The 27297-nt window shown below is 43.1% G+C and overlaps 1 protein-coding gene and 1 long non-coding RNA gene across 6 annotated transcripts in view; one reads left to right on the forward strand and one right to left on the reverse strand.

Moving 5' to 3' along the window:
• Nucleotides 1–3679, reverse strand: part of MARVELD3 (MARVEL domain containing 3) — a 17092-nt gene extending 13413 nt beyond the window's left edge. For both annotated transcript variants that reach the window (XM_049622539.1, XM_049622540.1), the window contains exons 1-2: nt 3272–3679; nt 217–344 (exon numbers count right to left, since the gene is read on the reverse strand). In XM_049622539.1, coding sequence (XP_049478496.1) covers nt 217–344; nt 3272–3657 — 514 coding nt within the window. In that variant the 5' untranslated portion in view covers nt 3658–3679. The remainder of the gene's footprint in view (nt 1–216; nt 345–3271) is intronic.
• Nucleotides 2472–21994, forward strand: LOC125916377 (uncharacterized). Of its 4 annotated transcripts, XR_007455890.1 has the most exons (5): nt 2735–3066; nt 7492–7594; nt 8533–8701; nt 10743–11112; nt 21810–21994. It is a non-coding gene; the product is annotated as an uncharacterized LOC125916377 (long non-coding RNA). The 4 variants fall into 4 exon arrangements; XR_007455891.1 differs by lacking the exons at nt 2735–3066; nt 10743–11112 and adding an exon at nt 2472–2685 and having other exon boundaries at nt 21810–21987; XR_007455889.1 differs by lacking the exon at nt 10743–11112 and having other exon boundaries at nt 2969–3066; nt 21810–21987.
• The last annotated feature ends 5303 nt before the right edge of the window (nt 21995–27297 follow it).

The raw sequence follows: 27297 nt of genomic DNA on the forward strand, positions 1-27297 counted from the left end.
GAAGAGAAGCACCGGAAATCTAGCTGTACCTTTCAGACGTTCCTACTCTTTTGGGGAGGCGGGGGGAAGGCGGGGTGGGGGGAATGAGAACCTCATTCCAATTATGGAAATGAAAATGCTAGGGACCCAAAAGGGAAATCTACTTGAATTTTTGCTTCGCCAGCTCAGATCCCTTTGAGAACCATCAGCAAACAGTAAATGGTCAAAATGGCTCACCTCTCCCAGTGCACAAGTATTTGCATTTATGGCATTCCAGGAGTCCTTCAGCCTCTGACTGGTAATATTCCACTCCCTCTTGTCCAGACCTGGGGTTCGAGGGCAGGTATCTCGCTGAAGTAGGTTCACTATAACCAAAAACATATATGGTCATTAGGGGCTTCAAATTCAAGAGCTTGTTCAGTATTAGAACACTGAACATCTCGAACTGGGCCCAGACATTAAAGAGATGGGCAGAACAGAAACAACATTTGCCGTAGTACTTCATATTCCAGAGATTTCCCTGGTTTAGTGGCCCCACAGAGTATCCAAATACTTAGCCCAAGATTGTTAAGCTACCACATCACATATCTCTACAATTCTGAACACTGATTTGATGCTAGTCTGTCCACCTTCAGCTAACTAGGTAGCCAGGAGCCACCTTTGTGAGCCTAGGTTTTCAGTCATCACAGACCCGGCTTTCTTTAAAACTAGTTTGCATTCAAGGAGCCTGGGTGGCTCAGTTGGTTAAGGATCTGACTTCAGGGGCGCCTGGGTGGCTCAGTCGGTTGGGCGACTGACTTCACCTCGGGTCGTGATCTCACGGTTTGTGGGTTCGAGCCCCACATCGGGTTCTGTGCTGACAGCTCAGAGCCTGGAGCCTGCTTCCAGTTCTGTGTCTCCCTCTCTCTGCACCTCCCCTGCTAGTGCTCTTTCTGTCTCTGACTCTCAAAATGCAAATAAATGTTAATTAAAAAAAATTTTTTTTTTTAAAAGTATCTGACTTCAGCTCAGGTTATGATCTGATGGCTTGTGAGTTCAAGCCCTGCATCTGGATCTGTGCTGACAGCTCGGAGCCTGGAGCCTGCTTTGGATTCTGTATCTCCCTCTCTCTGTCCCTCACACTCTGTCTCTCTTTCTCTCTCTCTCTCAAAAATAAATAAACATTAAAAAAAACAAAAACAAATTAGTTTGCACTCACAAGACTCTGATGCCCAGGCTGGCATTCTCTTCATTCTCTTGTTACTTTAGAAAGATCTTAGTCTGCAATAAGTCTCTAGGCCTATGGGTAGTACAGACAACTTTGGAAGTCATCTCTCTCTCTCTTCCTCTGCTAGTTCTGACACTTTTTTTCTTTCCCCCTTTAGCCAGCATATCCTGAGCTTTGTCCGAGAAGCAATGGTGGGGTCTGCATTCCACCTACTCGGCTCCAGGGATCCTTCTAATGTTCTCATCATGGATCTCTTGGGTTTGAAATCCTTAAACTCTTATGGCCTTGGATAAAGTCCAAACTTTTAGCACAACACAGGAGAGCCCTTGCTCTTCTCTCTTCACTCACAACCTCATACTCACAGACCCATCCATAATAAACTTCCTTTCTCCACCCCCAACCCCCCACTCCCACCCCCCAAAAAGATGACAGCATTCCCATGCTCTAGGTCACTATGGAAGCTATTTCTCTGCTTGGAACCCCTTTCATCTTCCTCTCCCAGTCTTCCCATTCTTGCCCCTTTTCCAGAACTCAGCTTTGTGGGCATTGTGCTCCAAGAAATCTTCCAGATCTTAGGCAGGGGATCTGTTCTCTTCAAATTGGCTTCCCCTGAAGTGGCACATTTCACACTGTGCTGCAACCAGCCCGTTTACTTGTCTGTCTCCTACCAGACTGTGGACACTGCCAGGATATCTCACCCATTAAGTAATGGAGCTCTGGCTCCTACATCCTGCTGATTAAATAAAAGCTTATTGTGTAGAGGAAACGTGGAAATAGATTGTCCTTTGGTTTCAAACCACCAACTGTCTGTGAGCCAAAAACACAAAAGTATTCCCTTCACTCGTTTGGGGCTGGGGTGGTGGACTGGGACACTGACTTAGAAGGAAATCCAAAATGTAGCTCTGAAGAGCTACCAAAGCAATTTGGCTTTGGTCAGGGATGAACAATAACTAGTGCCTGTGACTATATCTGGGCACACCCTTTTTCATAGTTTGGCTAGTTGGTTTTAGATAATGTAACATAAGCTCAAGATAACAGCTTTCCCCGCTGTGTGGACACAACAGGGAGGGAGGCCAAGCTTAAGCCTCCAAATCCTATAGCAGAGAGGAACCTGACTCCTCTGTAGAGAAGAGGGCAGGGGTCAACCAGAAAGCAGCCATCACTCTAGTACTTTTCTCCTTGTTGGCCTGGCACATAATCTAATGTGGGCATTCAGTAATATTTGTGGAGTTGGATGGAATGTGTGAGGGAAAAAAGACCAACGCCCTAGAAGGAGGTGTGGGGTCTAGGACTGCCTCCTCTCCTGCCTTCCATCCTTACCCTCTCTCAGTGTACTAAGTCCTGCAGAACAGCAAGAGGCTTTCACCTCACAAGGCCCATAAGGGAATTCTCTGTGCTCTACCGGGCAAGGATGGCACACTGTGTTCATTCAGCGGGGTGGGATCTGAAACAATCATGGGATTCGAATGAGGCTGCCCGGAAAGACTTCAGTGACAAAGGTAGGGAAATCTCTGCCCTTCGGTGGGAGTTTTAGGTGCATTTAGTTCTTTGGCTAAACCGGTAGCCTCTCCCAGCTGTCTGTTTTGAAACGCATATACCCCTAGAAGAAGTTGCAGATTCAACTATTAACCCTTCACTGGGCGGCTTTTAATTAGCCCTTGGCACTGGGACTTGGAGGTGGGCTGGTTTGGGAACACTGGACAAAGGTCTCAGGGTCTGAAGCCCCAAGGGGCAGTCGTGTGGGAGGAGCCTCAAGTTAACACCACCTACTTAATCTCCTTCCCACCTCCTCCTTTCCTGTCCTGAAGTCCTCTCTTCCGCCTTACCTGGTCCCTGGCCCTGCCACTGCTAACAGGAGTGGTTTCTACTTTGTTAATCAGGTTCGGATCAAGAAGTGGGGGCACCGTAAGGTTTTCTTTCCCTCCCAGGTCACCTCCAAGAGTGCAAAAGGGAGGAATGGCACTGCCTTTCTTTAAGCCGGCCTCTTAGGCCACGAAGCCGGGGGCGTGGGAGCAGCGCAGACAGGCCGCAGACCCAGGCTTCCTGGGTGCCCAGGTCTCAGGGCGCCCCTTAACCCCACCTCACCTTGTCGGGTCACGGTGCCCGAAGCGCTCCTTCCTCGGGAGCGACGGCTCCGTGGTTTCCCAAGGCGCGGGCCAGGGGGGCGAGGCTGAGTCCCAGGTCGGCTTGCGGGGTCCGTCCCGTGTCCGGCTCTGGCGGGACTTTTCCCAAACTCTTTGTTCACCCGCGCGAAGGTCTTCGACCCTGTGTCTGTCGTGGCGGGGGTCCCGGTCCCTCCCCCTGTCCCGGTCCCCGTCCCTGCGCTCGCCCCCGTTTCTCTCCCTGCGTCGGTTCCCGTGTCTGTCCCGCTGTCGCTCGGGGTGGAGGTCTCGGTCCGGACGGGAGCGCCGGTCTGGGTCCCGCTCTCTCGGTCGGGCACGGGGCTCGCGAGCCCCCGACGTATCTTCCATGGCCCAGTTCCGCGTCCCCACCCCGGAGCGACCCGAGGGCAACAATCCACAAGTTTCCCGGGCAGGTGGCCAAGCCCGGGGGCGGGGCGGGACGCTCACCTGCGCGCACGCGCACTAGCGGCACGGCGGGCTCGGGGAGCGCTTACCGAAGCGCGCTGCCGGCAGGGGGCGCGGCTGGGCGCTCGAGAAGCGAGAAGCGCGTGCTGGGCTAGGGCTTGGGGGTGTGGCTCGCTGCTCTGCGCGCAGCGGAGCTGACGACCTCCCGCCCACCACACCTCGTCTTCTTTGGCGTATCCTCTCAGTGACCCCGAAAGGTGGGTGGTAAAGGGAAGTGAGTTCTCGACTTTCTTAGCCCCGTGGGTGTGCGTTCCCGGAGCGTGCGCATCCGTTCGCTCACCCATTTTTATGGCCCTCCAGCCACCCAGTCACCCAGCCACCTAGCCACCCAGCCGGCTTCCCCTCCACTGGCCCTCTCTGTCTTCCTCCCTCTTCTGCTGTCCTTACAACTGTGTTGTTCAGGGGTGCTTGTGGCCAGTTCGTCTACTGCAATAGCCCTGGGCTTATGAACGTTTTTTAAAATGACTAACCTACGCGGAATAGGCAGCTTTTTCTTTTGTCAAGTGAGGATATTTAAAAACATAAAATTGCCGTCTGTTAATGAATCCTTTAGACAAATATATGTGAGCACCTACTCTAGCAGGCCCTGAAGATACAGTGGCAAACTCTCATTGCAGGCGCTTCCCTTCTGGCGTGTGTGGGAAAAGAGAGAAAGGGCCCTAGAGGAAGAAAGAGGACAATGTCTGAAATTTAACAAGGAGGAGGGCAGGTTTCTTTCTGCAGGTCTGAGAAGGGACCTTTGAGTTCAGTCCTGGATGAGAGGAGGCAGCTTTGGGGATAGCTGACAGAACGTTCCAGAAAGAGAAGCTGAGTAACGCAGAGAGCTGGAGAAGAAGGTTTCTGCGAGGGGAGTGAGAGGGGATGGGATGACGCTGAGAGGTGGAGCAGGTGATGTAGGGTCTTTAGGGTGAAGAGTCTGCATTTTCGTTCTGAAAGTAATGGGAAAACACTGAATAGTTTTGAGCAAGAGAACGACTTGTTCTGATTTATGGTTTTACAATACTACTCTGGTTTTTGTGTGGAGGGTGGATGACAGGAGGTCAAGGGTAGAGGCATCAGATGAATTAGGAAGCCAGCAAAGCAGAGGCGCCTGGGTGGCTCAGTCACTTAAGCATCCGACTCTTGGTTTTGGCTCAGGTCATGGTCTCTCAGGTTTGTGAGTTGGAGCCCCATGTCGTGCTCCACGCTGACAGCACGGACCCTGCTTGGGATTCTTTCTCTCTCCCTCTCTCTCTCTGCCCCTCCCCTGCTCGCGCTCTCTCTCTCTCTCTCTCTCTCTCTCTCAATAAAAAAATAAACTTTAAAGAAAGAAGAAGAAAAAGAAGCTACCAAAGCAATCTGATGGGTGATAGTGACTCAGTTGCTGGTGAGAAATATTCAGATCCAGGTTGTGGTTTGGAGGAAGAACTTACAGGATGGATTGGATGTAGGGGAGTGAAGGCAAGTGAGAAGTGACTGGGTAGTGGAGGAGCTTCTCTTTCTGGAACATTCTCTCAGATATCCCCAAAGCTGCCTCCTTCTCATCCAGGAAGAACTTACAGGATGGATCGGATGTAGGGGAGTGAAGGCAAGTGAGAAGTGACTGGGCGGTGGAGGCAGCCATTTACTGAATTGGGAAGACTGGAGGGAACAAGATATGGGGAAAAGTGGAAAGTTCCATTTTGGACATGCAAAATTTGAGGTGACTGTGATTCATCTAAGTGTAGGTGTTCAGTTGTGAAGGAATAGGTGAATGAGTCTGGAGCAGGGAGAGGGTGGGGTGGAGACACTCCGTGGGAGTAAAGGCACTCACCTGAGGACAGAGGGGTTAGAGTGCAGAGGAAGGCCTTGGGCAGAGTCCCTGGGAAATCTAACATTTAGAGCCAACACTAAGAGGATTAAGAAGTGCTGAGTGAGGTAGTAGGAAACCCAGGAGGGTGAGATCACAGGCCTACCTGCCACACAGCAGCCCACAGGAGCCCTGTGGACCTAAGCCTAGGGCCTTCCACAGATATTTATTTGAACGATACCCTGTTCTGAGCCTGGCACAACTGTGGCTGTATAAGAGGCCTGGTGAACGGGCAGACACAGGGTGGTTCAAGTGGCAAAGTGCTGCCTCTCTCAGACCTTGCCTCTGGGGCTCTGGAACCCTCTTTTTGAATAAACAACCCCCCTCACCAGCTCACCTTTTTGTTTCCCTTGTTTTTGTTTTGTTTTGTATCTTTACTTTTTTTTTTTTGTAATTCCCAATTGTTTTCCATCATTTTATTTTACACCCTACTCACATGTATAATAATTTTCAAACAGTAGTAGTAAAAGCATAAATAACAGTTATGTATCCATTGTAATCTTCACTTTGCTAACATGTTTATATTATATTTTGTGGCATATTAAAATCATTTATTCTAGATGGTGGAATTATGGCTGTTTTAATTTTCTTCTTAATTCTTTTTTTTAATTTCCCAAATGTCTACAATGACCATATGATACATTTCTAAAAACAATTTTTTTTAATTTTATTTTTTTATTTTTTAAAATTTACATCCAAATTAGTTAGCATATAGTGCAACAGCGATTTCAGGAGTGGATTCCTTAGTGCCTGTTACCCATTCAGCCCATCCCCCCTCCCACAACCCCTCCAGCAACCCTCAGTTTGTTCTCCATATTTATGAGTCTTTTCTGTTTTGTCCCCCTCCCTGTTTTTATATTATTTTTGTTTCCCTTCCCTTATGTTCATCTGTTTTGTCTCTTGAAGTCCTCAAATGAGTGAAGTCATATGATTTTTGTCTTTCTCTGACTGACTAATTTCACTTAGCATAATACCCTCCAGTTCCATCCACATAGTTGCAAATGGCAAGATTTCATTCTTTTTGATTGCCGAGTAATACTCCATTGTACATATATACCGCATCTTCTTTATCCATTCATCCATCGATAGACATTTGGGCTCTTTCCATACTTTGGCTATTGTTGATAGTGCTGCTATAAACCTGGGGGTGCATGTGTCCCTTCGAAACAGCATACCTTATCCCTTCGGTAAATACCTAGTAGTGCAATTGCTGGGTGGTAGGGTAGTTCTATTTTTAGTTTTCTGAGGAACCTCCATACTGTTTTCCAGAGTGGCTGCACCAGCTTGCATTCCCATGTAATCTTTACTTTGATCGACTACTTACTGGTTTGCTGCTATGTGGGGCGAACCATTTGGGACTTGTTTTCTCTCTCCCTTTCTAAAAATGTTTTTATTTATTTGGGGGGGGGGTGTTGGGCAGAGAATGAGCTGGGGAGGGGCAGGAGGAGAAGGAGACAGAAGATCTGAGGCAAGCTCTGTGCTGACATCAGAGAGCCTGATACGGGTCTCAGACTTACAAACCTTGAGATCATGACCTGAACTGAAGTCAGATGCTTAACCTACAGAGCCACCCAGGCGCCCCAAGCTTGTTTTCTCTTTTTATTTTTTTATTTGTATTTTTATTTATTTTTTTTAACATTTATTTATTTTTGAGACAGAGAGAGACAGAATGAACAGGGGAGGGGCAGAGAGAGAGGGAGACACAGAATCCGAAACAGGCTGCAGGCTCTGAGCTGTCAGCACAGAGCCCGACGCGGGGCTCGAACTCACGACCATGAGATCATGACCTGAGCTGAAGTCAGACACTTAACCGACCAAGCCACCCACGCACCCCTGTTTTCTCTTTTTAAATAGTGCTTCACCCTTTGCTTTCTCTTCTCCCTTCACAGACACCATCACTCCGAGCACCAAGTCCGATAAGGGCAGGGTCTCTAAGAGTCATCTGCAAATGCTTCCCATTATGTGCTCAGTCAGGATTTGCTGAGTAGACAGGTGGGTAGATGCATTTGCCTTTTTATTCTCGTTAGGATGCTTTGTGGAACAAGGAGGACACGGATATGTCTTTGTGGGAGGCCGTGGAGGAAAGTCTTTCCAATCTCCAGGTTATGTGCCTTAACTTCTCCACAAACTGTCTGTGGCAGATTGCCTTTTCTAAAAAAGACCACACCAGTATTTCTAGCCCCACATACTCTTCCAAAACTTTGGCACTGCCCCCTCAAGATGGGGAGTCTCAATTCCCACCCTGTGAGCCTGGGCAGGACATTATGGTTGCTGGACAAAGAGATTCAGTGCTGGCTACATAATTTGTGGGGCCCAGTGCAAAATAAAAATGTGGGGCCCTTTGTTTAAATATTATTGGGAATTTTAAGATGGTGACAACAGAGTGGTAAACCAAGTGTGGGTCTCTTCTAAGTACGGAGCCCTGGGTGACTGCACAGGTCACATTCTGTGAAGCTGGCCCTGAATAGAAATGGCTTCTAAGTCCTGTCATAAAAGGCAGTGCAGGGGCGCCTGGGTGGCTCAGTCGGTTAAGCGGCTGACTTTGGCTCGGGTCATGATCTCGCGGTCCGTGAGTTTGAGCCCTGTGTCAGGCTCTGTGCTGACAGCTCGGAGCCTGGAGCCTGTTTCGGATTCTGTGTCTCCCTCTCTCTGACCCTCCCCTGTTCATGCTCTGTCTCTCCCTGTCTCAAAAATAAATAAAACGTTAAAAAAAAAAAAAAGAAAAAAGGCAGTGCAGCTTCCTCCTGGCTCTCTCTGAGAATGCTCCATCTTGGACCCCAGTCAAGTAATGTGAGGAATCTCAGGCTACATGAAAAAGCCACGTTTGGGTGTTATGGCTGTTAGTCCCAGCTGACAACCACTGTCACCTGCAAGATATTGGTGAATAAAATATAAATATAAAATATTTTGATTCTTTTACCTTCTTCCAGGAACTCGTGGACAGACATTATGCATATAGTAGAAGATTACAAGGACAGGAGCCCTCTTGTGAAGGTTGAATGTTCAACCAAAGCAAAGAGCACCAGTAACAGATGGCCAAAGACTATAGAAAAGGAAAGTACTCGCCCGTGGTGTGTTAAAGAGAAATTTCCTGAAAAGGTAAGATCACAACTCTCATTCAGATATAAAACAGACACATGCTAAACCTCTTATTTAACTCAGTAGTCATGGGGGGAAATCAGGCAGATGTTACCACAGGTTCAAAAGAAAATCTGAAGAACACACCCAGTATAGATCAGGAATCATGAAACAGGTGTACAAAGGAGGCAAAACCAATTGTTTGCAAAGAGCAAAAGGAAAATCAGTTGAACCTCTACCAGACAAGATAGAATTTGTATGTCCAAAGGTAAAATTTTACTTTTTTTGATTGTTATTGATTATCTACATTTTAGAGTTGTAAAATAACACCGTTTTCTGCTGAAGCACAAATAGAAAGGCATTGCCTTTACTTAAACTGGAAAAGTGGGATGCTACATGGTCTTAGAGATTTCGAGTTTGGGAAAATGTAGCAGGAGGCTAGCTCTGAGGAAAAATAGTATACACTGCTGGTTCTTTTTTTTTTTTTTTTTCATGTTTATTTATTTATTGGGAGAGGGAGAGAGAGCAAGGGAGGGACAAAGAGAGAGAGAGGGAGAGAGAGAATCCCAAGCAGGCTCCGCACTGTCAGCACAGAGCCCAACTTGGGGCTCAAATTCACAAATAGTGAGATCTGACCTGAGCCCAAATCAGGAGTCAGACGCTTAACCGACGGAGCCCCCCAGGTGCCCCTACACTGCTGGTTATGACTTAGCATGCTTGGAATGAAGCCTGGGCATCTGCAGTTTTTAATAGTCCCACAAAGCACCCCATTTGAGAACCAATCTGTTAATATAAATTAGCATTCAATTTTCCACCAGAAGGGAGAGCCTAATGTGAGAATAATCCAAATCCTCACCTAAATTTTTTCTTAAAAAATAAACATTTCTGTTGGTTTGGGATATGTTCTATGGCACTTGGCGGTGGAGGGTTGACTTTCCCACTTGTGTTCTTAACTCTGAGTGGTTTCATTCAGCCATCCCTATCAGGGAAACAGTCCTTCAGGTGTGTGGATCAAGAGGAAATTCCTGCATATTCCCTGCATCTCCTGGCTCCCTCTCTCTTTCGGAATATCCTGTGCTGGTCCCCAGACTCCAGGCTCTAGCTCTGGTGACAGAGAGGACTTCTGACCTTGTTTAGTCTGCAGCAAGGGCAGAGCTGGCCAGCAGGGGGCAGCGCAGGCTCAGGGTGGGGTGTCCTCGCCATACTCCCCTTTCTTCAGCCTGAGCATTTCCTTGCCCAACTGGCCTGGGTGACTATTTCTCTCATCGGAGGTGTGATAGAAAAAGCACACAGTTCAGTTTAGTTCAATCTTTCCTGAACTTTGCATATTACATATATGACCTTAGGAAGTTCGTGTTTGCAGAATAGGGATAATTGTACCCATCTCCTAGGATTAAATCAAGTAAATATGTGTAAAACACTTGAAGCAGTGGTTGGCAAAGTTAATACTGTAAAAGTATTCACTGTTCTTACCGTCACCGTTATTGTTTATCAGGCACTGTTGACTCCTAAGTGAACGAGACTGTCTTTTAAAGTTCACACCCTTGACGCAGGGCAAGAAAAAGATGTGCGTGGGTGTACACGGGGTATGGAGGGGGCAGAAGTAACCAAAAAACAGCTTCCCAGAGGACAGAGTGCTTTTAGGAATATGTAAGACAAAGGGGCTTGGGAGTTGGGGAGCAAAAGCAGGGGACAGCATTCTAAACAAAGGGGGCGGCCAATGGAAAGGCAGGTTTGGGGAGCTTCAAGTTCAAATCCTTCTGCTTGAGCCAGCCCTGGGAGCAAGGGAGGATGTGAAGGGAAAGGAGATAGAGATGGGTAGGGGCCAGATCATGACTAGACTTGAAAGTCAGGGGTGCCTCTGTATCTCAGTTGGTTGAGCGTCTGACATTGGCTCGGGTCATGGTCTCACAGTTTGTGGGGTTGAGCCCCACATTGGGCTTGTTGCTCTCAGTGCATAGCCCGCTTCAGATCTTCTGTTCCCCTCTCTCTCGGTCTCTCCCCTGCTCACACTCTCACACTCAGAGATAAATAAAACATTAAAAAAAATTTTTTTTTAAAGAAAAAGGAAAAAAGAAAGTCAGCCATATGGACATGGACTTCCTGCTGCAGGTCTGTGGACTCCAAGCAAGGGCACACAACCTCCACTGGGGGGAGGGAAAAAATATTAGTGCTTTAATTTGTAAATGCTATCTTGTTGGGAATTTCTGTTTCTTTCTTTCTTTTTTGCGTTTATTTATTTTTTAAGGGGATACATATATTTTTAAGTTTATTTATTTATTTTGAGAGAGAAAAAAAGAGAGAGAGAGCGAATCCCAAGCAGGCTCCACGCTGTCAGCACAGAGCCCCACATAGGGCTCGATCTCACAACTGTGAGATCATGACCTGAGCTGAAATCAAGAGTCAGACGCTTAACCAACGAAGCCATCCAGGTACCTCATGAATTTCTTTTTCTGTACCTGATTTTCTAATATGTGAATACAATGGTACACATATGTAATTTATAAATAAATGCAGTTGGCCCTTGAATGACACAAGGGTTAGGGGCACCAAGCCCCTGTGCAGTCGAAAATCTGTGTGTAACTTTTGACTCCCCCAAAACTTAATGGTAACATAACAGTCAACTAATGCATGTTTTGTATGTTATACATGTTACATATTATATTTTTACAATAAAGTAGGCTAGAGGGAAAAAATGCTATTAAAATCACTAGGAAGAGAAAATACATTTACAGTGATGTACTATACTTATTGAAAACCATCCACATGTAAGTGGACCCATGCAGTTCAGACTCATGTTGTTCAAGGGTTAACCGTATTTGTCTATTGGGATGCATGCTAGGTTTATGACTACAGGTCATGCAGAACCACCAGAAATGGCTGGCTTTTAACCAGGAAAATGACAGAAATAGCATCTCAGGGGCACCTGAGTGGCTCAGTCTGTTAAGCGTCCAACTCTTGAGCTCAGGGTTGAGCTTGCAGGGAGACCTGGACCAAGTTGAGGCGTTGGCATTGGGGATGGCAAAGATGTGGACTTGAGTGATATCAAGGAGGTATTTAGTTCCATCAACAGGAAGTAGTAATCTCTAAGTGGCAGGTAGCCAAGAGCATGGGGAATAAAATATCAAATGCTCAATGAAAACAAACACTCAAAGAACATCAGGTACCCAATGATTGTCAGGTGTTGGTAGCTATAAATTTTTATTACAGAGAATATAAGTCCAAGGTTGAAAACCGTCACTTGTATTTGGACTGTAAAGGTGACCTTAACTGAGTCATGAGAGAATGATGATTCCTTCTTGCTAGGAAGGAGTCAGACTACACTCTTGAGTGAGAATGGTAGGAGGCAGGACCATTGCGGGGAGGAAGAGGAGGCTACGTTTCTGGAAAGAAGGGACTTAAGCATATCTATAGACTCAAAAGAGAGGGGATCAATGAAGGGATGAAAAACAGAAACAGCTGCTCCAGTAGAATCCCCAGGGCCTGGTCTCCTGGCAGAGTATCATTCCACTTCTCACCAGAGAAACCCCTTCTCTTATCAAAGTGCTCATTTAAAATGGTTAAACAGAATGACTCTTACACAATTATAAAGTGTGTATCAATGATTTATTTAGCTTTACTTATTTATTTAGATTTTTTATTACTAATGACAGACTGGCAGTATGAGAAAATTGGTTCAAAGGCCTATGGGAGAGACCAAAGTATTTCTAGACAATGCAAGACAACACACCAAAAGAAGATGGTCAAGTCAGCTCCCAAACTGGCTAGTGTCTTACTGGCTGGATGAGTTGAATGAGCAACAGCCCCAGTTTGCCCAGGACACTCCTGCTTTTATCACTAAAAGTTCTTTGTCTTGGGAAGTCCTTCAGTCCCAAAGCAAATGGGAACAGTTGGTCATCTTACCTAAAGGACCATAAGCTATAAGCTTTGAAGTTATTCTTTCTACTAGACAGGAAGTCACTTCAATCTTTACTTTCCAAAAAGCACTTGCAATTGACCAATCCAAAAAAGGATCCAGCTTTACAGAACCTGACCCTGAATCAAGACAAGTGATATGTCAAACAAAAGTACGCTACCCCCTAGAGAATCAGTAATTTTGGTGTGGGCCTGCTCCACAGCACTCCATATAGCATTGAAGACATGCAGTTATCTCTTGCCTCATTTCTAACTGTTGAATAATTTTTGATACTCTACAAAATAAAACAAAAAATAATTTCTGTACCTCATCCACATTTCTGTAGAGGAAAGAAAAATTATCAAGGGCAGGCTCAGTCCTCAGAGCTGGGGGGACTCCTCTCAGTATAAGCCATTCACTTGCATAATTAAGAATTACCCCTCTTACAAAAAACATTAAAAAAAAATTTAAAAAGAAAAAGGGGTGCCTGGGTGGCTCAGTTGGTTAAGCGTCCGACTTCAGCTCAGGTCATGATGTCACAGTCCGTGAGTTTGAGCCCCATGTCGGGCTCTGTGCCGACAGCTCAGAACCTGGAGCCTGCTTTGGATTCTGTGTCTCCCTCTCTCTCTGCCCCTCCCCTGCTCATGCTCTGTCTCTCTCTGTCTCAAAAATAAATAAAAACATTTAAAAAATTAAAAAAAAAGAAGAATTACCCCTCTTACGGTAGCTATCATTTTGAAAGGTTGCAAAAGGTTTAGATCCCTGGCAGGTCAGAGTTCAGTCTCCAGGGACTAGACCCACCCAGATAATCCAGGATAATTTCCCTGCTATAGGATTCTTAATCATATCCGATAAGTTGCTTTGGCCATGTGAGGTGACATATTCGGTTTCCGGGGAGTAGGCTGTGGAAATCTTGGGGAGTAGGCTGTGGACATCTCGGAGGGGGACATTCTTCTCTTTACTGTACTGTGGGTCAGTTTGAGGAGTGCTTTGACTGGGTCATTTGTAGGTCTCCCATGAGGCTGTAGCCAAGAGTTTGGTTAGGACTGTAGTCATCTAGGCTTTAATGCGCCCAGAGTATCTGCTCCAAAGGTCATCCAGTCACGTGGTGGACAAGTTAATGCAGCTACTCTCAGGGGGCCTCGATTCCTCTTCACAGGGGGTGTCCATAGGATTGCTTGGGTATCAAGGCATAAGGCTGGCTTCTCCCAGAGCAAGAGATCAAAGAGACCAAAATGGAAGCTGCAGTGAATGCTTTTTTTTTTTAATTTTTAATTTTAAAATTTTTAAATATTTATTCATTTTTAAGAGACATAGAGTGTCAGCGAGGGAGGGGCAGAGAGAGAGGGAGACACAGAATCTGAAGCAGGCTCCAGGCTCTGCACTGTCAGCACAAAGCCCAACACAGGTCCAGAACTCATTGACCGTGAGATGGTGACCTGAGACGAAGTCAGACACTTAACCGTTGGAGCCACCCAGGCGCTCCTGCTTTTCTTTTCTTTTTTTTTTTTTTTTTTGCCTTAGAAGTCACATACTGTCACCTCTTCCATGGAATCATTAGTCATGCAAGTCAACCCTTACTGCACGTGAAAGGACCATATTAGGGCATGACTATCAGAAGGGAAGGATAACTGGGGCCCTCCGTGGAGGCCAGCAATCCCAAATGTTTATTATTACTCATTTTTTGATGTACGGTATCATTAAAAAATTTCTCAGATTGTGGAAACGTTTTCAAAGCATCATTTTTAGAAAAAGTCTATGAGTGCATGTGAATGTATTAATTGTAAAAGTAATGTAACATCGGGGCACCTGGGTGGCTTAGTAGGTTGAGTGTTCACTCTTGATTTCAGCTCAGGTTATCTCACGGTTTGTGAGGTCGAGTCCTGCACTGACCGTCAGCTGTCAGCACAGAGCCTTCTTGGGATTCTCTCTCTCCCTCTCTGCCCTTCCCCTGCTTGTGTTCCCTCTCCCCATATAAATAAATAAACTTAAAAACATTAAAAACCAGGAATGTAACATAAAAAGTAACCTCTCCTAATTATAAACTGCTTTCATTTTTGCATATTCTATTAAGACTTTGTCTGCAAGGGTGTCTGGGTGGCTCGGTCAAGTTAAGCATCCGACTTTGACTCAGGTCATGATCTCACGGTTTGTGAGTTTCAGCCCTGCATGGGGCTTACTGCTGTCAGCTTGGAGTCCGCTTCAGAGCCTCTGTCCTCCCCCCACGACCCCACACAACTCTTCCCCTTCCCTGCTCATGCTGTCTCTCTCTCTCTCTCTCTCTCTCTTTCTTTCTCTCTCTCAAAATAAAAAAATAAAAAAACTTGGCAAAAAAAATTTATTTTACATATTTTCATACCGTTGTAAACATAACACATGAAATTTTGCAGTATGATGAGGAGGTTAAATGTTTGGTCTGTGAAACCTAGATTTCCTGGGTTCAAAGCCTGATTCCACCACTTACTAGCTATATGACCTTGAGAAAATAACTTAAATTTGATATGCCTCAATTTCCTTATTGGCAACATGAGGATACTAATGCCTCATAGGGGTGCTGTGAGGATTGAATGCGTTAACACATTTAAAAGTGTTTATAACCCTATCTGATACGTAGAAAGTGCGAAATGAGAGTTTGCTGCTGTTTTTATTTCTTTTAGCATTATCTTGTAAAATACTTATGTCATAAAACACTGTTATGTCTTTCTGTAAAAGACAAAAAAAAAAAAAGAATATATGGAAGTCCTCTGGTACCTCAGACTGTGACCTTATTTGGAGATACTGTCTTTATAGAGGTAATCGAGTTAAATGATGTCATTAGGGTGGGTTCCTAATCCAATATGACTGGTGTCCTTATAAAAAGGGGAAACTTGAAGACAGAGATAGACATGCATAGAGGGAAGACAATGTGAAGGGACAGGGAGAGGATGGCCGTTGACAAGCCCAAGAGAGAGGCCTGGAGCAGACTCTTCCCTCACAGCCCTTAGAAGGAGCCAATCCTACTAACACCTTGATCTTGAACTTCTGGCTTCCAGAACGGTGAGACAATACATTTCTGTTGTGTAAACCACTCGGTTTGTGGCACTTTGTTGTAGCAGCCCTAGCAAGCTAGTACAAACACTTTCCTATGATGGAATATGTATCTTTACAATTGTGATTATGCTAATTACTATGATGTATACTCATTATATGAATGATGTTATCACACTTTGTCTAGCTGTTCCCCAATAGTGACACTTAGGATGTTTTCAGTGCTTCAGTATCACAGCTAATGCAGAAATAAACAATTTTTTCAGGATAAATTCTCAGGGGTGGGATTTCTGGGGTCAGGGAATATGGATATTTTTGTCTTGATGTGTCTTACCACTTTGTTTTCTCAAAGGGCCACTCTGATAGTCCATGTCTGAAACATGGTGATGGCAAATCAAAGTCCTGTGTAATTATCTGTCTCTATTCTGGGCCCCTGTAGGGCTTCATGCATTTTGGAGTGCCCTTTGAGCATCAGTTTCCATTGTAGTGCTCAGTGAAAAAGTCCAGGAGTCACTAGCAAAAACTAGCATTTCTCTACATCTTAGGACATCAGTAATATGTGTGCAATAACCAAAAACAAGTTCCTTTAGCCTATTCATCTCACCAAATGTGCAGCATGTTGCCTTCAAAGGTGACTCAGAGAGAATCCACTGCCCTGCCAAGGAACAGCACCTGCATCAACTAGTAAGTATGGGCCCTGTTAGCTTTCTGCATACTGACGTCAGCAGAATGCCCTGTCCTGTTCTTAGCGCCACCTTGACCAGCACCACCCAGGTGTGGGTGATTCCCAACTCAGGTTTCACAATGTCCCCCGGGAGGCAGTTGAGTACAAGAGGCAGCTTGGGACCAGGGAGGGTGGAGCTCTGACTTCAAGAGCTAGCTGCCAGTGAAATCTGGACACAGACAAAGAGCGTTGCTCACCGCCTTCACCCTTCTCCATTCAGCATCATTTCCTTCTTTGTGGGCACATGTTACCCTCAGAGGGCTACAGTCTCTCCCCTTGTATCACCTACCCCCAAAAATCTGCTCAAAGTAAACTTTTACACACAGGAACAAGCAATCTGTGCCCAATAATATCACTCCTTATCCAAACGGAAGCTCCACAGGAGCTGTTTTTTTTACTGCTGTGACAGTGCCTGGCATGTAGTAAGTGCTCAATAAACAGGTGTTGACTAGAGGAATAAACTTCATCTTTTAAGGTCATTATTATTATTATTTCAGATTTAAAAAAAATTTTTAATGTTTATTTTTTGAGAGAAAGAGAGAGAGACAGAGCATGAGCAGGGAAGGGGCAGAGACAGACGGAGACACAAAATCTGAAGCTAGGCTTCAGGCTCTGAGCTATCAGCACAGAACCCCACACAGGGCATGAACCCACAAGCCAAACCCACAAGCCGTGAGATCATAACCTGAGCTGAAGTCAGATGCTCAACCAACTGAGCCACCCAGGTGCCCCTATTATTTTGCATTAGTAACAGCACTTACTATAGTCGAAATATTTGAAAATAAAGAAAAATGTAGAGAAAAAATTGAAGTCACCCATAAAAAATCATCCATAAATCCATAGCTACCTTATTCCAAATATGTTAATGTTTTATATATTTTTTCCAGTAACTTTGACATCCAAATTTATATGCTGGCTATTGTAAAAGTGCTTCAAAATAGTGTAAGTATTAAGGTAGTATTAAAAAATACTAATTTAAAGGGGTGCCTGGGTGGCTCAGTTGGTTAAGCGTCTGACTTTGGCTTGGATCATGATCTCACAGTTTGTGGTTTCGAGCCCTGTGTCAGGCTCTGTGCTGACAGCTTAGAGCCTGGAGCCTGCTTCAGATTCTGTGTCTCCCACTCTCTCTGCCCCTCCCCCGCTCACACTCTGTCTCTCAAAAATAAATAAAAATGTTAAAAAAATACTAATTTATAATTTCCTAAAAATGGTCTTTTGGGTAGTCCTAAGTATTATCTCCTCCAGCCATTTCTGTGCCCAGTGGCCATCTGTTTTGTTGATATTCTTGACAAAGGGGATAGAGTTATCTTGGGTATGATAAAATGTGCAAGACCTAATTAATTTTTAAAAGTAAGTCCATGTTTGGCAGTTCCTTTGTCTGGGGCCGGGAGAGAGGGAACCTGTGGGGAGGTGGAGAATAACGGGCAGTGTCACAAAATCAAATAAACAACTGTAACATGTTGGGTGTTGCAACTCTGAAAAGTTGGGAATGATCATGGCCCGAAGGCAGTGGTCTTCTGGCACCTTGTGGGTGTGAAGGCAGCTTTTGTTGCAAACCAGTCCCAGGGACCCTGCCCTTGTGTGTCGGGCCTCTTCATACCACATTCCTCTCAAAAGGTTTCTCTTTTGAGTTGGTGGCTTGCTTAAAATCCAACATCTTATTTAAACCTCTATGTTTTGGGGTGCCTGTGGGGGGCTCAGTCGGTTAAGCGCCCTACTCTTGATTTCGGTACAGGTCATGATCTCAGTTTGTGAGTTCAAGCCCCACATCGGGCTCTGTGCTGACAGCGTGGAGCCTGCTTGCAATTCTTTCTCTCCCTCTGTCTTTGCCCCTCCCCTGTTTGCTCTCTCTCTCTCTCTCTCAAAATGAATAAATAAAACATTTAAAAAATAAAATAAAACTTTATGTTTTCAGTCTTCTCACACCAGTACTATTTCAAGAACAAGACCAGAAAATGGTATCATTTATAGGATCTCCCTTGTTTGCCCAGTTTGTTCAAGGTCACCAACACATTGTTGACACGTTAAGACTGGAATCCAAATTCTGAGATGCCCTTCCATTTTGTCACACCCACACTCCTGTTTGTTCCTTGTTCTGGGTTTAATTATGTTCCCTCTAAATTCATATATTAAAGCCCTAACTCACCAGTATCACAGAATGTGATGTTATTTGGAAATAAGGTCATTGCAGATGTAATTAGTTGCTGAAGTAGAGTGGGCCTCTAATCCAGTATGATGCAAGTTCTTAATAAAAGGGAGAGTGATGTGTTAAGATGAAGGCAGAGAGCAAGAGGATGCCTCTATGGGTCAAGGAGTGCCAAAGATTGTCAGTTAACCACCCTTAGCTGGGGAGAGGCATGGAAGAGATTCTCCCTCCCAGGCCTCCCTCCAACCCTGTGGACACCTTGATCTCAGACTTCTGGCCTCTGGAAGTCTGAGACAATATATTTCTGTTGTTTAAGCCATGTAGTTTTTGGTACTTTGTATCACGGCCCTAGTAAACTAATATGCTCTCCCTAGTATGACTGAGATGTCATTGAATCTTGGGAAATTAATGTTCTCCATAGGGGTTGGAGTCTCTTTGGTGATTCTGGCTTCCTTTTTCCTCATTTTGGAAAGTGGTAGTGCTCAGGCAGAGGTAAAGTTTTCTGATATGTCCCATATTCCAGTATGTCAATAGTTTGAATTATTAAAGTCATGAATGTGCAGGGTAAAGTAAAATATGAAAATGTGTGATAAAAAACTTGGTGCATAGAGTATACCATCAGATTATATCTATGGAAATTATATCTGTATATTCAATGGACCTTACACAAATTATATCTATTGTTTGTGTACACACACATACACACACACACACACACACACACAGATTGTATTTATGCTCATGTACAAAGAAAGAGATTAGGAATATAATGGACATCTATAAACTACTTCATCCAGTGTGCAGAGTGCACATTCCTCTCATGCTTACATGGAACATTCACTGAGATAGACTGATCTAAAAATCAATGATCTAAGCTTCCACTCTAGAAAACTAGAAATGGAAGAGCAAATCTAAAGCAAGCAGAAGAAAAGAAATAAAAATTCGAGGGGTACCTGGGTGGCTCGGTTGGTTAAGCGTCCAACTTTTGATTTTGGTTCAGGTCATGATCTCACAGTTGGTGAGATCGAGCCCTGTGTCAGGCTCCAAGCTGCCAGTGTGGGATTCTCTCTCTCTCCCACTCCCTCTGCCTCTCCCCCCCCCCCCATTCTCTCTCTCTCTCTCACTCTTTCTCTCAAAGTAAATAAATAAACTTTAAAAAATTAGAGTAGAAATCAATGAAATATGAAACAGGAAATCAATAGAGAAAATCACAAAACTGAAAGATTATTCTTTGAAAAGATAAATCAGATGATTTAACTCTAGGCATGATAAGAAAGTAAGAGAGATGACCCAAATTACTATTATCAGGAATTGAAGAGAGGATATCATTGCAGATTCCATGGATGTTAAAAAGATGTTAAAGGGATATTATGAACAACTCTCTGCTCACAGATTTGATAACCTAAGTGAAATGGACCAATTCCTTGAAAGACACAACCTGCCAAAATTCACACAACAAGAGATAGATAATCTGAATGGACCTTTAGCCACTAAAGAAATCAACTCAACAATATATACCCTTCCAAAACAGAAAGTACCAGGCCCAGATGGGTTCACTGGTGAATTCTACCAAACATTTAAGGAAGAAAAGTATATCAATTCTCTCTAATCTCTTTCAGAAGATAGAACCAGGGGTATAGTTCCTAATTCATTCTGTGAGTCCAGCATTACCCCAATACCCAAACCTGATAAACTACACACCAATGTTTCTCATTAATACAAATGTAAAAATTCTCAACAAAATATTAGCAAATTGAATATAATAATCTATAAAAAGAACTATACACCATGACCAAATGGGATTTATCTAAGATACACACGACTGATTCAACATTTGAAAATTAATTAATCTATCACATCAACTGACTAATGAAGAGAAGGCACATGATCATATCCATAGATACAGAAAAAGCATTTGATAAACTCGAGCATCTATTCATGATAGAAACTCTCAGTAGGGACTCCTGGGTGTCTCAGTTAATTAAATGTCTGACTGTTGATTTCACCTCAGGTCATGATCTCACAGTTCATTAAATCTAGCCTGCTTTGGGCTCTGCCCTGCCAGCACAGAACCTGCTTGGGATTCTCTCTGCCACTCTCCTGCTCATGCACCTTCTCTAACTCTCTCTCTCTCAATATAAATAACCATTTAAAACCAAACAAACAAACAAACAAAAACCTCTCAGTAAACCTGGAAAAGAGGGGAGCTTTCTCAACTTGATGAAGAGTATCTATAAAAGAATGTACAGCTTATATCATACTTAATGGTGAGAACTCAAAAGCTTTCTCACAAGGTCAGGAACAAGGCAAGGATGTTCCTCTCATCACTGCTTTTAAACGTCATACTTGGAATTCTACCTAATGCAATAAGACAAGGAAAGGAAATAAAAGGTATACAGATTTGGAAGAAAGAAAGAAAACTGTCTTTGTTAACAGATGACATGACCATTTATGTAGAAAATCCAGAAAAACTCAACCCAAAAAGCTCCTAGAACAAATAAGCAATTATGGCAAGGTCACAGAATACAAGGTTATGATATAATAATCAACCACTTTCCTATATATATATATACCACCAATGAACAAGTGAAATTTGAAATTAAAAAACATAATACCATTCACATTAGTACTGCAAGAAAAATGAAATAGGCACAAAACTACTGAATAGGGCTAATCTAGCTACCCGGTAGGATAACATAGAAATGCTAGAGGGTGGCCTCTGAGGCTAGATCAAAAAAGACACCAGGCTTCTGCCCTGTTCTCTCTCTTCACTCACTCACTCTGGGAGAATCCAACTGCCATATTGTCGAGACACTCAAGCATCCCTCTGGAGAGGTCTACTTGGAAAAGGACTCACGTCTTCAGCCAGCACCCAAGAAATTGAAACTTTCTGTCAACGGCCATGTGAGTGAACCACCTTCAAAGTGGATGACTGTAGTTCCAGATACATCTTGACTGAAACTTTGTGAGAGACTCTGAGCATACTCCCCAAACTAAGCTCCTCCTGAATTCCTAACCTGTAGAATTCCTAACCTGCAGAAACTGTGAGAGAAAATAACTTTTTGTTGTTGTTTTAAGCCTTTAACTTCTGAGGCAGTTTGTTTTGCATAATAGATAACTAACCTAAATGGGGATATTATCCACTGAGTAAGTGAATCCTGAAGGAGAACTAAGTTTCAGGGGATAGTATAATAGATATGGGGCCATACAATTCGCTCTTGCCAATAGAATTTAAAAGGAAATGATATGTGTCAACTTCCCGTTTGAAACCATTAAGAATGGTTCTGCCTTTTCTACATTCACTCCGTCTTCTCTACCTCCATTTCCCCCAAACCAGGGCATCATTGAGGCTATGTGGTGAAAAATGTCAGAACCACAGGATGGAATGAGCCTGGATCCTGGAATCACTCCTGAAAGAAAGCTTCCTATGAGAAATCCCAACCATGAACACCTGCTTTGAACTTTATGTGACTGATAAATAAACATTAATTGTATTAAGCCACTGAGACTGGAGATCATTATAGCAATTAGTGCTGATTGGTCTGGATAATAGATACACATTAAGTTTAAATTATATCTGAGGTATCAAATATGGAGGAGGCAGTTGTAAGTACTAGATGCTTGGAAAAAGCTGGAGAAATAGTTTGTGTATCATCTGAGGTCCCCAAGGCTTTCGGGAGTCTCCATTCTTAACTATCATGTTACCAAAATGCACATGACATATGCACTAACACATTCTGATAACTTAAAGTAAGTGTTTAAAAAAATATTTTTATTTTTAAGTAATCTCTACCCAGCATGGGGCTTGAACTCACAACTCCCAGATCAAGAGTCACACACGCTCCACTGACTGAGCCAACCAGCACCCCAAAGTAAGTTTTCAATATTTTGGAATTTTCATCGAAAATTTTCCTTTTCAGTCTGTAGTCTTGTTGTGGTGTTCAAGAAGTTTTCATAGTTGGGGCACCTGGGTGGCTCAGTTGGTTGAGCGTCCAACTTCGGCTCAGGTCATGATCTTGCCATCTGTGAGCCCCGCGTCGAGCTCTGTGCTGACAGCTCAGAGCCTGGAGCCTGCTTTGGATCCTGTGTCTCCCTCTCTCTCTGCCCCTCCCCCATTCATGCTCTGTCTCTCTCTCTCTCTGTCAAACATAAAAATAAACATTAAAAAATTTTTTAAAAGAAGTTTTCATAGTTAACTGTACCACTTACTAGGCATCCAGTTCAAAGTCACTCATGATAAAGATAAAGGTGACTGGCATATTCTTGAAGTAGTCCTTTCTGGTCATTGATTAGTGGTTTAGATTAATCTGGGAGCCAGACTACCTGGGTTTGAATCCAGATCCACCACCTGATAGATCTGTGAACTTGAGCAAGATACTTAATCTTTCTGGACCTAAGTTTCCTTCAATTTCATCTCAATGAAATGAAAAAGTTTTCCTCCATTGAAAGTGATCATAGTAACAGAACTGAACTCATAGGGTTGTTGTAAGAACTAAATGAGTTAATATATATAAAACACCTAGAATTCAGACTGACATATAATAAGTTCTAGGTAAGTGTTAGCTACCATTTTTATTTTCTCTTATATACCTTTACACCTGAACCTTCCCATATTTTGCACAAGAGGGAAACCACAACCATGAAAAAAAAAATCTATTTTTTTAAAGAGAGGGAAAAATCATGATAGACATGACTTAAAGATGCATGGAGAAGAACAGTTGGAGGTTGAAGCTCTACTACTCTGTTGGAATTTCCTTCTGACCCTGCTTACATCAGACCCAAGTCAATATCCCCAGGTGAGAACTGTCATTCAATATTGACAAGCTAAAATATATGAGTTTGCCCAAATTGTCATTTTTGGTAGGATGCATATTTTGGTTTGATTTATTTGGCACTTGTAAATTATATTTCTTTTATGAATTTTTAAGAATTGAGATGTGTAGGTGTGGCGTCTGGTGGCTCAGTTGGTTAAGCGTCCAACTTTGGCTCAGTCACGATCTCACGGTTCGTGGGTTTGAGCCCTGTGTCAGGCTCTGTGCTGACAGCTCAGAGCCTGGAGCCTGTTTGGGATTCTGTGTGTCCCTCTCTCTCTCTTTCTGCCCCTCCCCTGCTCACACTCTGTCTCTGCCTCAAAAAAAATAAACGTTAAATTTTTTTTAAAAAATTGATATGTGTAAATGTGCTCATATATTAATCCCTTCTTAGAAATAAGCATCCACTTCTTAATTAAATTGAATTAAGGACTCCCTTGTGCATGGAACTAACACTGTATAACACTATATAAAACAAGTTTGAACAAGTTTCTGCCCTCAGAAATGCATAAACATGAAAAGAAATCAAGATATATACACTTTCCCAGAGTCCACACTTTGGCCAAAGCACAAGCCAGGAACAGATCAATCAAGTATTCACAAGACACATAAGCATTGCAGTTAATAATTTGCATGTTAGGGTTCATTGACATCTAAGTGGTAACTTAATGGTAATTTAAAAAAATCAATAGAGCAGTAAAAATCAGTAACTTGTAAGCAAATTTATTTGTCACTTTGATAGATTGGCCATATATAAAATCTCTTAAGAAAACACTGATGTATGTTCATGTGTGTGCTTATAACTATTATTTTATTTATTTTTTAAGAAAGGAGACAGGGGTTCCTGGGAGATCGCAGAACAGTTGACATTCACCTGCCTTCTAGTTATGAATTATTGATTATTGATCTGATGTCAGGTGATATTATATCACCATGTCTGCACTCCCCGTGCCCGGGGGTGCAGGAAACTTGCCAGGATCAATCTCTGGTCACTCTTTTTCTGTTCTTCCCTCACTCTCTGCATTCCTCCACAGCCCCTAGTTATTCCCCACTCTGGTTTACCAGGACTTTTCTCAGCCTTGGCCACCTGATTCTCATTTGCGAGGTCGGGACAAGGGAATAGATCCATCCTGTGGCACACGCAATAGAGCGCAACACTGAAGTCACTGAGCCAGACATTTCTCAATATTTGCTCTGGCAGAGTAGGGAACTAGAGCTGCTGTCATGTTCTAGGGAACTGAAAATAATTTTGTATAGAGAGGGGAAGGAATCCACCTGGCCTCAGGTCCAGAAGGCAAGAGGTTTGCAAGGTAGGGAGAAGAGCCTTCCTTTGCTCATGCACTTGGCAAATGGAATCCTTCACGTTTCAACTCAGGGGTCAGCAAAGTCCCCTCTGTTCCACTGGGTGCATTCTGAATCTTCTACAGGCTTCCATGGTGGCAGTCATCTGTCTACCAGCCTCTCTTAGCTACCTGTCCCCAGTGCCTAACACAGTGCTTGTCATCTCAAGGGCACTCAACAAATGTCAATAGAACAAAAGCCAACCAGAGCTTTTGAGCAGGTTCGCTCTGCCTTCCTTTTGCCATTTGATAATTGTCCAGAAAACCAAATGGCCTAATTAACCAGGAGTTGGGGGAGTCACTTTGGTCACAAAAGTTAGTGATTTTTTTTCCTTTATTGATTTTTTTAACTGTCACTTAAGTACCGTCAACACAGGACAGGATGTTTTAGTGGCTCTGTGGCAGTGAGGCTGGTGGGTAAAATTCTGATCCTAGAATAGGCTGCCTTGGCCTAAGTTTTGGCTTTGCCATTTAGTCACTGTGTGACCTTTGGCAAGTTCCTTAACTTTTCTGTGTCTGGGCTTCCTCATTTGTAAAACAGGGCTTAGAATAGCACCTGCCTCCTGTTGTAGTTGTGAGAATTAGATGAATTAACATTTGTAAGGTATTTAGAACTTGCAAGTGCCAAGACTAGAGAGGGGCTCAATTAATATTTGTTGATGAATAAAATTTTTATTTTTATATTTTCAGTTTATTGTTAAAGAAGATACTTAGACACTCTCTTTTTCTTTCAGTTGCTTAATTTTATATTCTGGTTAGGCAAGGTATTGAAAAGTATTGAAAATTAGCTGTTGTTAATTTGTGACAAATCCCCATTCTGATCAAACATCCAACACAATCAGAAGAGTTAATACAAGTAAAGAGCTTTGAATGGTGCTTGGCACAAGTGCTGAATAAATACTGTCTGGCAATTATATTATTATTCATTTGTTCATTTAACAAATACTTTTGGGGCACCATGTGCTAGACACCAGGGATCCATTGAATATAGAACAAAAATCCTGCTATCATGGAATCAACATTCTGATGAAGCAAGTAGATGATAAATAGAGCATGGAAAATGCATATCATATTTTATAGATTTTAAGACACAACTTTTCATGTGTTAATATCTCAGAAATTGGTATACATCTTACAACTGTTAGCATTTTACAATTGTAATTGCTGGCATTTTTTCTTTTGTACCTAAAATGATGATACATGTTTCAGTCAATGGCATCTCATATCTGATGTAATGTGAGAGCACGTTAGATGTGATCAGTGATAAGGAAAAAAAATAAAGCAGGAAGGAAGAGAGAGAAGGAAGTTTTGCAACTTAAATATAGTATAATTTTGCAATTTAAATATACCTCTGTAACTTTACATTCACATATTTTAGAGGTCAAAGGCCACATTATTTAATAAAATAATAATTTAGAACATTATTAGTGCTAAATACAATGTGGTATCCTGGATGGGATCCTTGAAGAGAAATAAGACTTTAGTGGAGAAAGGGGTGAAATACAAATGAAATCTGTAGTATAGGTAGGTGGTGAACCTATATTAATTTCTTAGTTTTGATAATTGTACTGTGTTTATGGAAGATATTAACATTAGTAGAAGCTGGGTGAACGGTATATAGAAAATATCTGTACTATCTTACCAACTTTTCTGTAAATCTAATATTATCTCCGAGGAAAAAGTTTAACAAACAAACAATTAGTGTACTTGAAACCACTCTGTTTACCGAGGAATAACTGACTTGTTTGGACACAGTTTCTCTAAGATATTTTACCCAGTAGACATGCTCATGCATGCAAACAATTCTGGATTACAAGAACAAAGGGTACAAAAGATGAGAGCTTCCAGAACCAGAAATAATGACAGCTAACATTTATTGACAGGCTCTGTGCTGTCAGCGTAGATGATGTGGGGCTCGAACCTATGAACCGTGAGATGACCTGAGCCAAAATCAAGAGTTGGACGCTTAACCAGCTGAACCACTCAGACATCCCTCCAATCAGGAGACTTTTACTGGTAAAACCACTCTAAACCCATGTGCTCCTGATGTTGGATATGTTTTTGGTTTTGTTTATTTTCTACTAAGACTAAATTTATTCAATACCCTAGTAGCATTTATTGAACATTTACAACATGTCCAGCTTTGTTTAAAGTGCTTTATATGTGTTAATTTCCCAAATATCACCACAACCCTATGACATTGGTACTGTTATTATTCTCATTTTTACCAATGAGGAAACTGATGAACAAGGATTAAGTATTTTTCCCAATTTATGTAGTTGGGAAGGAGTGAAATTGTGATCCAAATCTATCTGGGTCAGTGGTCTTCAAGTGGGGTTGAGTTTGGCTTGTTCAAGGACCCAAAAGGCCAGTATGGCCAAGCTTGGAGAGTGAGGGTCATGTGGTAGGACGTGATGTTGAAGTGCTTGGTGGGGGCCAGGTCATGTGGGGTCTTATGAAAAGTTGGGATTTTCTTCCAAGTACAATGAGAAGCCATCTAAAGGTTTGGAAGAGGAGTGTGAAGTCTGAAATCTCTCTGGCTGTGAGACACAGAGGATAGATTCCAGGGGCTAGCAATTCAGCTAGGGTTTGCTGGTTACTGTGCAATGGCAATGAGGACAAGGCTAAGTCTGTTCCATGCTGCTTGCAAATGTACTCCAATCAGGGGACTCAT

This window comes from Panthera uncia, assembly GCF_023721935.1.
Source record: "Panthera uncia isolate 11264 chromosome E2 unlocalized genomic scaffold, Puncia_PCG_1.0 HiC_scaffold_20, whole genome shotgun sequence".
NCBI lineage: Eukaryota > Metazoa > Chordata > Mammalia > Carnivora > Felidae > Panthera > Panthera uncia.